Source organism: Panulirus ornatus, chromosome 41 (assembly GCF_036320965.1).
Source record: "Panulirus ornatus isolate Po-2019 chromosome 41, ASM3632096v1, whole genome shotgun sequence".
In the NCBI taxonomy this organism is placed as follows: Eukaryota; Metazoa; Arthropoda; class Malacostraca; order Decapoda; family Palinuridae; genus Panulirus; species Panulirus ornatus.
The window spans coordinates 15,904,565-15,917,274 of record NC_092264.1 but is presented as its reverse complement, the minus strand read 5'-3'; the positions used below and the strand labels follow the sequence as shown (position 1 = coordinate 15,917,274).

Below are 12,710 nucleotides of genomic sequence, written 5' to 3'. Positions count from 1 at the left end.
TAAACCATGGAAAGCTGTGTAGGTATGTATATTTGCGTGTGTGGACGTGTGTATGTACATGTGTATGGGGGGGGGGGGGGTTGGGCCATTTCTTTCGTCTGTTTCCTTGCGCTACCTCGCAAACGCGGGAGACAGCGACAAAGTATTAAAAAAAAAAAAAAAAAAAAAATATATATATATATATATATATATATATATATATATATAATATATATATATGTATATATATATATATATATATATATATATATATATATATATATATATATATATATATATATATATATTCCTATGAGTCCACAGGGAAAATGAAACACGATAAGTTCCCAAGTGCACTTTCGTGTAATAATCACATCATCAGGGGAGACACAAGAGAGAAATACAAGTCAGTTGATATACTTCGAAGAGACGAAGCTAGGACGCCATTTGGTAAACATGCGATTGTCTCTTCGATGTATATCAACTGATATGTCTCTCTTGTGTCTCCCCTGATGATGTGATTATTACACGAGAGTGCACTTGGGGACTTATCGCGTTTCATTTTCCCCGTGGACTCATAGGAATATGTGTATGTGTGTGTGTGTGTGTGTGTGTTCCGGACTTCGAAGGGCCATATTAGCGTGGCTATATCATCGTCAGTTGGCGAAAGAGAATTACGGGCTCCTCAAAGCACTTCTCGCTTCAGACTACTTCATCTTGTCCCTGCTACTGGGCGTAGCGCAGACTTGTAGAGACAGGATCCCCCCCCCCACCTTTATCCAAGGGGGGGGGGAACCCTGGGGTTATATAAGGCAGGATCCCTTCGTCCAACGGATCCTGGGGTTACAATCAGGATCCCTTCGTCCAACGGATCCTGGGGTTACAATCAGGATCCCTTCGTCCAACGGATCCTGGGGTTACAGTCAGGATCCCTTCGTCCAACGGATCCTGGGCTTACAGTCAGGATCCCTTCGTCCAACGGATCCTGAGGTTACAATCAGGATCCCTTCGTCCGACGGATCCTAGGGTTACAATCAGGATCCCTTCGTCAAAGGAACTCTTAAGATTATAAGCTTAGGGTACCTTCTTTAAAAGGGGTTTCTACCTCTTGTATGGTAATGATAGGTATACGTTTTCTTCTGTGGTGTGTCTTGAATGGTTTCTTGTGCCTCCTGCAGGTCTCGCTCCTCAACGCGTGCAGGAAATAATGAATAAACGCGGGAGGATAGAGCCAGGCAAGATAACGATAGGAGAACTCCGATCTTGTCCAAAATTCGAGTGATTTTAACGCAGAACTCGGCAATATCGGACGTACCTCCCTGCACTGTATGTGCCGTGGGAGAGAGAGAGAGAGAGAGAGAGAGAGAGAGAGAGAGAGAGAGAGAGAGAGAGAGAGAGAGAGAGAGAGAGAGAGCCAACAAACATGGTTTTCACCAGGGAACTTTCCCTTGGCGTAGCTCCAAGTAGTACATACAGAAGGGGCCATCTGACGCATATATTCTGCTGCTGTTGTGACGTGTGTGTGTGTGACGTGTGTGTGTGGTTGTGTGTGTGTGGTTGTGTGTGTGTGTGTGTGTGGTTGTGTGTGTGTGTGTGTGTGTGTGTGTGTGACGTGTGTGTGACGTGTGTGTGTGTGTGTGTGGTGTGTGTGTGACGTGTGTGTGTGTGTGTGTGTGTGTGTGTGTGACGTGTGTGTGTGTGTGTGTGTGTGTGTGTGTGTGTGTGTGTGTGTGTGTGTTCTGCTACTGTTGTATCCGAAATGTGAACCATTGATAGTTACCCACACAAGCTGGTGTACCGCTGTAAGGGTCATGGCAACGTACTGTTTGGAGCGCACCAACTCACCCTTACCGTTAGGTGAAGTCAAACTTGACCCTCAAGCGCGACGTTATGGCCCCTTGAGCGCGACGTTACGACCGCTGGGTAGAATGGCTTGACCTCTGACCTGACCCTTAACGACCCGAGTAATACATGCTTTTCTTGCCAAGTTCTGAACGTTGGTCTGATGGTACTGTTGCTGGCAACACTGAGCAACACACAGCACGACGTGTTCACCATTGTGATCCTTCCGTTGCAGCAGCAACACAACTGACGTCTTTTGTACCTTTGACCTGTGGTTTTTAGGCACACACACACACACACACACACACACACACACACACACACACACACACTAGCTTAGGATGGTGTGTGTGTGTGTGTGTGTGTGTGCGTATTAAAGATATAGTTCATTTTTACCAGGTTAAGAGACGGGGGCAACACTTGTGCAGCACTCTCCCTGCAACACACAAATGATAATCACACACACACACACACACACACACACACACACACACTAGCTTAGGGTGGTGTGTGTGTGTGTGTGTGTGTGTGTGTGTGTGTGTGTGTGTGTGTGAGTATTAAATATATAGTTCATTTTTACCAGGTTAAGAGACGGGGGCAACACTTGTGTAACACTCTCCCTGCAACACACAAATGATAAACACACACACACACACACACACACACAGGCAGGGGTGACGGGATCACAACCTTTTAAGTTTTCCCGACCAACAGTTTGTGATGAATTCTGACAAGAGATGCAACGAGGAGAAGAACCAGAAACCATAGCATTGAGCTGGAGAAGTAACTTCTCAGAAAGGATATAAGATGCACTTCTGTAGTATAAGAGAATGGATGGAGTAAACAAGAGTCATGAGACAGCAAATGTGGACGACATACAAAAATTTAAAAGTTGTAAGATAGATAGGAGAACATTTTCAGTAGATAGGGTCCCACAAGTGTAGAACTCCCTCTCCATACAGTGTGTATATATATATATATATATATATATATATATATATATATATATATATATATATATATGGTAGCTCAAGGAAACGGACGAAAGAATGGCCCAACCCACCCACATACACATTTATATACATAAACACCCACACACGCACATATACATACCTATACATTTCAACGTATACATACATATACATACTTAGACATATACATATATATGTCGTAGCCTCGCTCGATATGGTATTTTCTCTAGCCAGCGATATAAAGGCGAACTGACTAATCTAGCGATGAAGAGGCAGGCTGGCTGACGGTAATGTGGGAGTAAATAAATCCGCTTGTGAAAACAAGACTCGAGCCGCAGGAGGTGTAGGTAGGGCATCAGGAAGTATAGGTAGGACAGCAGGAGGTGTAGTTAGGGCAGCAATAGGTGTGGGTAGAGCAGCAGTAGGTGTAGGTAGAGCAGTAGTAAGTGTAGGTAGGGCTTGAAGGGGTGTTAGGGCATCAAGAGGTGTAGGCAGGGCATCAGGAGTTGTAGGCAGGGCATCAGGAAGTGTAGGTAGGGCAGCAGTAAGCAGTAGTAAGTGTAGATAGGATAGCAGGTGTAGGCTGGACAGCAGTAAGCGCAGATAGGGCAGCAGAAGTAGTATAGGTAGGGCAGCAGAAGGTATAGATAGGGCAGCAGTAGGTGTGGGTAGGGAAACAGTAGGTGTAGGTAAGGCAGCAGTAGGTGTGGGTAGGGAAACAGTAGGTGTAGGTAAGGCAGCAGTAAGTGTAGGTAGGACAGCAGTAGGTGTAGGTAAGGCAAGAGGAGGTAGGGCCAGCAGTAGGTGTAGGTAAGGCAACAGTAAGTGTAGGTAGGACAGCAATAGGTGTAGGTAAGGCAAGAGGAGGTAGCAGGGCCAGCAGAATTTGCTGTGCACCCCCGGTCGGTCACTCGCTTCCCAGCGGTCGCCTCATATCGTATCCTGACACACATATATCCACCTCGACGTACACACTGTCTGGCACGGTAGCCTGGCGCAATTGGCCGTCACCATTATGTATCATCACCGTCCTGGTTATCATGTGTCCAGTGCCAGCAGGCCTGCAGCACCCTCCCTCAACCTACTGCCCCACAGCCTAGCCTCTAAGTGGCGTGACACGCACCCATCTTATATACAGGTCTCAAGACAGCTTTAGTCTGGTAGACTAAAATATTTTCGTCTTTTAGGGTGTGATTTTCTGCTGTGAATGTACTAGAAATGAAGTGAGTTTTGGTGTTGACATATATGGATCTGAAATACAGTTCACTTAATATGGTTAGACCTGGGATTTCTATTCTGATGCCCATTTATGAAGTGTGTGTGAGTGTGTGCGTTTGTTGACACAAATGATTATCACACTTCTGAGGCGCCCTATCACTTGCACAATATACGGAATTGCTGGGAATATTAGATATATCTGAAGATAGATATATTACATCTAGTTTTTTTTTTGAAGACTGAGCGAACAACTGGTTGTCGGAGCGACAATCACCTTCACTGTTGTTGCAGAATGTCTCTTAAAACACAGAAGTGTGTTCAAAAATCAGTTTTCCTTCTAAAACCCATAAGATTCCCCACATTTTTTTTTATCGTATAATGTCAATTTCCATAGACAACTCTGCAAATTACTGGAATTATCATGTCTTAATGTGTCACACAAAGGAATTCGCTGAGGAGTGGCGAGGTGACTCGTTTTGGCAACACTTTTGTCAGAAACACCGGAAAACAAGTCTCCGCGTTGAAAGGAAGAGAAAGTGTACATGCTGGAGAAAGGTCGAGAGCGAGAAAGGTAGTGAAAGTAAGACCAGTGAGCGGTAGAAAGGTCCCGGGCAGGTGGGTGTGGGGCGCCAACCAAGGCCATGACAAGGTGAGTCCCTCCCCAACTGCGTACCATGGCAACGTTCCCCGGCGGTACAATGACACACCGACCGAAACCCAAATCCACCAGCTGAGGCTCGGTGCTGGATCGTGAAGGGAATCTTATTAGATTAATGGTTATATAATTTTATCATTCATCATGACTTTCAACGTGAATGACTGACAAGTATTACACTGTACTTGAGGATCACACACACACACGCCTATATATATATATATATATATATATATATATATGAAAGGGGTCGTGGGGTTATGATTATATTTGATACTGATATCGAAAACGGTCGATTTTTCACAAAAGTTCTAACGTCCACAAGTCATAAAGCTGCCACAATCCCTCAAGTCAGTCTATCAGTTACCATGAGTTTGTAAATAGATGTTCTATTCTATTTTTGTGTTCGCCATGACTTAAAGAGAGATCAGAATAATTTATCAAATTTCATAGCTAAGGAAGCCATGTTGAGGGACTGGTGTTTGTTTATACTGTAGCTTTTCCCATTTCATTTTCAATTACAAATTGATTTTTGTTAAAAGCTTTGTTATCTATATGCCAGAGGTTCTACAGAGATCCCGTATTGTGAGGTTGTCAGGTGTCAGGTACCGTAATACCCCTTTCTGAGCTTGTCAGCTACCAGATGTCCCGTATAGAGTTGCTGGAGACCCCATTCCGAGATGGTCAGCTGCTAGTGACCCCGTCACTGAGTCTGCCAATATCTAGAGATCCGTCACTAGTGTTGTCAGTCGTTAGAACCCCCTAGTGTTGTCAGCCGTTAGAACCCCCAAGTGTTGTCAGCCGTTAGAACCCCTCACTGGGGTGGTCAGCTGTTAAGTGACCCCTCACTGTGGTTGACAAGGTTCCAGCGACCCGTTACGAGTGGTGTCAGTAGTTAGGACCCCTCAATTGGGATATTGGCTGCCAGACTCTTCTCTGGGGTTGTGGCTGATAAAGACCCATCACTGAGAATCTATTCATTCTTCATCAGTATCTCCTCTCTCTTCCATTTTTACTTCTCTGCCTCTCCTTGCTTATTGCTAAGCAATTTTTTCTGTATCCCATTCTCTGCGGTAAGGTTGCCAACCCTCAGATAACGTCTCTCACCGCACAGCTGAAGAATTAGAAAGTAAAGCTGTAATTACAACCTTGACGTGCGTGGCCACACGCGCCGCGTTAACGTACGGTATAGGTGGCCAAACGAACGGCCTTGACGTAGACGTGGCCACACGCCCGACCTTGACACAGGTGGCCACACACCCAGTGAGAAACGCTTAATAATATGTCGATATTTTCAAACAACAACACAAAGACCGTAAATAGTCATGGGCAATGGTAACAGCTGATTATTGTTGATACTACATGTTTTCCCCATGTCAAAGTGTTTTGTTATCCTATAAAAAGACTCAGTGTCAACAAATCGCTCGGGATCTGCTTAAAATCTAGTGTATGAATCTACATGATTTCTTAGTCATTCTGAAATCAGGAAGAAGTTTAATGTATATTTCGTACGATCCATTATGATTACAAAAACTTCCTTAGAATGTTTACTTTTTTTTTCTGTATGTTTTTATCTGTAGAGAGACCGGTGAGAGTCGGTCCGAATTATGGCACGTTCCAGTAACAGAGCCTCTGGATCTCGCTTGGCTTTCTCCCCGGATGTTGCCGAGTTTCACTTAGCGTCTCACGCGGAAATTTATTCTTGTCGTACCACGGAGAGCCTCGCACACGGCTGCTTGTCATGCCTTTCCCACCACCAGCAGTCCTTTCTTGCGGTGTACTCTATTATACTGTACATTAGGACATCTATGTTATATCCTTATATAGCTCTAGTAACGAAGACGAAGAGTATTCCATAGTTTCGTTATTAATGGATGGTAGCGGGTGCGTTGCGTATGTCAGTAATAAATGGACCCGAATAACCTTAGTTTCAGCTAGATTGTCTTGGGTCAGTCGAGAGAGGAGACGACGTGGTAGCAGATGAGGCAAGAGGAAGCCTCAGGACCCGGAATGAGAGTCGACTTATTCATACGCATGGTCGGGAGGCCACTACGACATCAATGGCCCGAATTACCCATGCCAGTAGTACCCCCTGCTGGGATTTGCTGCCTTTCTCACAACTGCTACGCTTGATAGATCTTTATACGACAAGTGCAGTGATATGGAGCATGTTGTCATTCTCCAATGTTTTGTGTCTGTATTCGTGAATAATGTATGTCTTATCATTTTTACTGGTTTGTCGTCTTTGTCCATCTATTATCGATTTGCGATACCATAATTTACTCATTTCTTCGACCGGCCATGAACGTAGCTTGGATCATTTGAAGGGATTAGGTCAAAGGCCATCTTCACTATACCCTTGTGTTTGTTGTAAGCTTCTTCACTACATTCTTAGTCTTCACTTCTTAGGTCCCTATGACCACACCCAATTGTCCCAGCTCTTTTTTATGCAACTTTTGCTATACACAGTTAGGTTGGATCTGTGTATAAATATTTATGTATTTCCGTGTATACATACATAGGAGTTAAGACATATTACACATATACCAGGTTAAGAGGAAGGGCAACACAAATATCTCCCTGTAGCACACAAATAGTAAACACACACACTATTGATAATACATATAGATAGATTACTAACATGTTGGCGTTTTTGTATTTGTATTTGCCTCGACACTGAACTACTATGTATTAGATAACGAACGATGTCGTAATCCGGTAGCTTTCGATTCCGTCGCCACATTGCGCTAAAACTTCATGCTTCGCTGTAGAAGACAATGATAGTAATAATAATAAAAACTATTGCGGTCATTAGACGTTTTTCACTATACTTATTTCAAATTTAGATATTTTTGCTGTTCATCTTGTTATATTCCCACGGTAAGAATTTTAAATATTTTTCAAAAATACACTTTTTAAATCAATATATTTTCATTAAAAACTTACAGTTGAGGAAAAACACTGAACAATATTACACAAATTAGGACTATCGAAAGTCCATCACTAATACACTAAGTAGGGTGAAGCGAGATCGTCACTCTCCGGATGTGAAGCTGAGGTCAGGTTGGGCTCGTCTGAATCTCTCTGACCTTTGTAACCTAGGATCGCGTTCCTACCGTCCAGCAATGTCGAACTCGTTAGCTTGTGGCGGGTCAGTGACGTGTCACCATCCGTCCACGTCCTATTGGCTGGCCATCAGAGAACTGTGTGGCGGTGATCATGTTTGGATGTTGATGACAGGTGCTTTATCTCTAATGGGAATGGCTTCTACTATCTGTAGTCAGCTCCGATCACTACAACTAGTAATGATGTGGGTGATATACATTATAATTCTCCTCGTTAATCTCGTCCCATGCTTTTGTTCATGATGATGTTTGATGCCACCTTCTTGTAAGTGGAGCGAGAGGCGGCGACTCAGGGCGTAGGTTGTATGTCCAATGTAGTTTATGTGGTGGAGCTGACAGTCCTACCCAATACTGCATATGGTACTCATATACCGTATAGGTTACGCTTTAGACTTCCCAGAGCGACTTACCCTAATAGGGAAATGCCTATTCGAATACTATGTAATCGAATACTCTTCGGAGTCATTTCTTTATTAGGGGCGACCATAGCCTAGCCGTAAGCGATCCCGCCTACCGCTCAGGGGTCCAGGGTTCGAGCCTAGTGTTAGAGGTTTGTATGCTCTATGGAAGTGCGCGTTCATATGCTGTGGATTCGTATTCATATACCCCCGTATTGTACAGTTAGGTTCTATAAAATGTTATCTGCTTTGGTTATGTCATCCTGATGGGATTTGATCGGTCTAGACCCCTGTTCCTCACTAACATGAGACGAAAGGTATTCGATTACATATTATTCGAATAGTCTTTTCCGTAATAGGGTCGATCATAGCCTAGCGGTAGCGCTCCCGACTACCATGCAGGGGTCTCTGTTTCAGACCTGGCTGTTGGAGGTTTGTATTACATATATATATATATATATATATATATATATATATATATATATATATATATATATATATATATGGCACTATTCTCATGTCGCTCCACTTCACTGTGATGAGAACTAATCTAGATTTTCAATTTTTTCTCGTAGATGCAACATTAACTTTCTTAATTATGTATATTAACGTATATAACGATTTAATTAGCTAGAAACTTTCATTCAACAATAGGCACATATGATCTCGAAAAACCATTTGTGTGTTGTGAGTGTCTGTGTCTGTGTTACCTTCATGACCCTTGCAGCTAGTTTATTTTCGTTCTTTATTTTCTTGTCTGAGGAAGACTAACATATGTGTATTGTTACAGATGCTGGGGACAGCTGCGGTGGGCGTGGTTGTGGCACTGGTGTTGGGAGCGGCAGGTCTCCCGGATGTAGGGGGTTCTCCTGGGTACATCAAAGTGGAGCCTATCTCACGCTCGTACGGCCCTCCTCCGCCACCCAAGGAGCACGTCTGCTACCCGAAGTACGTCACCAAGACGATGACGAAGGACGTGCAAGACACGCAGGGGCACTACGCCACTGTGGTCCAGGAGGTGCCCACCACCCAGTACGCCTACATCACAGAGACTCTCGTCTACCCGAAGACCATCATCCAGTACTCCACCATGACAGCCTACGCCGAACCAAACATCTATACCGAGACGAAGGTCCTCTACGACACCAAGATGGTCACGGTGCCCGTCTACATGACCGAGTCAGTCTATGGCTACAACACAGCCAAGCAGTACTTCACGGAGACCACGGCCGTGTATGTGACGCGCACGGTGACGCAGAGTTACCCTATGACCAACACCGTCACCCAGACCGGTTACGAGACCAAGGGTTACTACGTCACCCAGACCAAAGTCCAGCAGCAGTACGTCACCATGACCGTCACCAATCCTTACTACGTCACCCACTACGAGACTCAGGTCAAACAAGAGTACGTGTACAACACCGTCACCGATTCTGTACATGAGTACGTCACCATGACTGTGTACACCACGGTGCCAGAGTACCACACGGTCACCAAATGTTCTACCATGATGTATGGCTACGGTTACTAACCCGACCCCCTCCCTCCCCTCTCTCTGCTGGTGTTAACCTCCTACTGCGCCGCCGCTGAGCCAGGAGCCACGGCCGCGCCCCCAAGCACCCCCGGACATCTGCTGTACGCCCGTCGCCCGCCCCGCCCGGACCACCGCCCACCTGGGTCTGCAGGCAGCCTCCAGGTGGGCGGCACCAATATCCGCCCAGTGGTCCGGGGTGGGAATACCTTCGTGGTCCGGACCGCCCATCCGGACCACACCATTGGTCCTTTGTATATATAACTTTATGTCGCCCTTTCTGATATCACTTGTGTAAATATAGTATAAGCCTATTTATAATAACAAACCCTTTTATTTACCTGTTGTTAAACTTGAGAAATATAACGAATAAAACTATATTTCACATTGAACAATAGTGTAAACAAATTTGTGCAATGTTCACACGGACACAGGTTTGTCGACCTGTGTATACACAGAGCATTGACAGGGTAGGCGCCATCTACCACTGGGTCATCGAAGTGGACAAGGTAAGCCTATCCAATATGGTATTTCAGTGGTGCCTACCTTATCTTTTTCCGTAAGGGGGTTAATTCACACTTGAGTATTCGTAAGGAACTACACTTAAGTGGAAGGGACGATTAAGAAAAATCAATAGATGTTATTGACCATAGGATTCGAACCTATGTCTCCTAGTTTTGAGGTACTCCACAGCCTGCAGTGCTCCGTGTACTGAATACATTCTTCAATCTTTGAATTATTGCGTATACTCTCCAGTCCCAGGGTACTGCATACAGTCTCTAGTGCCAGGGAACTGTAAACAGTCGTGCCCGCATGGGCTCGTTTCTTTAATGCAGCAGTCGGCCCACACCCAACCCAGGTATTCATCCTTCCCTTTGGCTTACTTACTTTAGGCTGTGGTGTCTGTGCATACTTACATAGAAGTACAGACACGTACATATATATACAAGGTCAAGAGAGGAGCAACACGAATGTAAATAATTCAGACATGGGTCGTCCGGTGTTCGAATTCTGGGCGAAGCAAGTTGACCCACAGCATACCCAAGCCATTCATCCTCCCTAGCTTACTATGGCTTGTGTGTGTAATTCCCTATTTGTACTGTGCGAGGAGGGCGTTTTGCACTCGTGGAGACCCATCTCTTGAATATTATTTACGATTATACAACTTAGATCTAAAAGTATAAAGTATTTAATAACACTGTCGTCTTTCATCTTATTCTACACATCCTCATACACCATAAAAATATTTCTATACATCTTTTTTTTAATCCATTTCTTTAATACCCCATCATTTCATTTGGGTGACCTGTCCCTACATCTTTTGGAGGAATATTCACTGTCTGCTTCATTGATCGAGTCTGACAGTTTAGAAGTTATGACCAGGTCACTCCTCACTCTTTCCTCTCATTTGGCCAAATGTAGACAAATTTAAGGCTTCTAGCCTTTTCCCCGGAACTCACCGCTCTTACTTCTGGTACCATCCTTGTTGCCCTCCTCTGGACCTTCTCTATTAGCTCTTTGTGCGTCTTCAGGTGCGGTAATCTAACTTGAGAAGCCTATTCTTGTTTTGGCCTTGTGTAGAACATGAATAGCTTGCTAAATATTTCCTTATCCGTATACTTGAAAGATATTCTGATATTTGCCAGACAACAGTCGGTCTCCTTAACTTATATCCTAGCATGGGTCTCTGGCGACAGATTCGGGACAATGGCCACTCCTAAGTCCTTCTCACACACACAATCTTGAAGCTCATGTCCTTCAAATTCTCTCCCCATAACACACAAATAGTAATCACAAACCCACGCATGTATCAAAACATAGACAAAAGTATATACAGACATATCATTATATGATTATTATATATTCTCAAAGGGGAACGAAGATGCGCTACTTCCAGTAGCTGGGGAATGATGGACTCCAATGAAGTTCCTCGATAAGACTATGATAATTATGCTACCTTTCGTCAACAGACAGTGATACAGCTTTTCACACCGTGTAATCACAAGCAGGTGTAGTCTGGTAACACACACACACACACACGCACACACACACGCAACCAAAATATCGTAACATGAAATTAAGCAAGAATTTCTCAAGATGATGTAAAGAAATACTTTTATATGACAGAGTGGTGGATGAATTGAATAGAATGAATGAGGACATAGTTAATGCAAACGCCATACAATAATTATCCGATTGTTATTTTGTCCTGAATCAATAACATCACTGAATTTCAGCACCTCTGTAAACCAGTTATTGTTCAGCATAAATTCAGCGAGGGTGAATATGACCTAATACGGCTGTATTCATACACTTTCACCATTTACCGAGCTCTGTAGATATGAACCCTTTGAATACACCATTTAAAAACAAACTTAAAATCAGTCACAAACGCTATCTTAAAATTCGTCCAATTTATCTCGTTATTTATCAACAAACCATTGAACTTCATCGTTCGAAAGTAAACCTAAATAATATCAGTTCATCCCTTTAGAATTGTTCATTGAAGCAAAATCTTAACACTCCCGAATTCAAACGAAAACATAAGTAATCAAATCTCAAACTTTTGAATTCGTTGATTTAAATCGTACTTTGAAATTATCAAATAACCGCGAACTTTTAAACTCCGTCAAGTCTATCAACTGCACCATTTAATTGGAAAGTTTGAAAAAATCCATTAAGTTTATCGTTTAAATTCAATTCTTCCAAAGGTAACCCTTAAACTCTAAAATAAACACTGTCTTTATATTCCATTACTGAAATTTAGGTGTATAGAATCACTTTAACCGTAATTTCACGCGAATTTTTAAATTCCGCCAATTCTAACTATTCCATTTAACTGCGCCACTTGTTTATGGTTGCCATTTAAACCCATTCATACTATAGCCTTTTAAATTCGGTCTTGAGTACGCTATCATTCATGGGTCCTGTGGACCGTCTCACTGATACTTCATTCATAAAATTCATTCATGTAGATTCTCAGTTGAACGC

At 43.5% G+C, this 12,710-nt stretch overlaps 1 protein-coding gene across 1 annotated transcript in view; it reads left to right on the top strand.

Moving 5' to 3' along the window:
- The window catches only part of LOC139761709 (uncharacterized), a 14,291-nt gene extending 4,244 nt beyond the window's left edge, over positions 1 to 10,047 (top strand). The window contains exon 2 of the mRNA XM_071686076.1: positions 8,979 to 10,047. Coding sequence (XP_071542177.1) covers positions 8,979 to 9,719 — 741 coding nt within the window. The 3' untranslated portion in view covers positions 9,720 to 10,047. The remainder of the gene's footprint in view (positions 1 to 8,978) is intronic.
- The last annotated feature ends 2,663 nt before the right edge of the window (positions 10,048 to 12,710 follow it).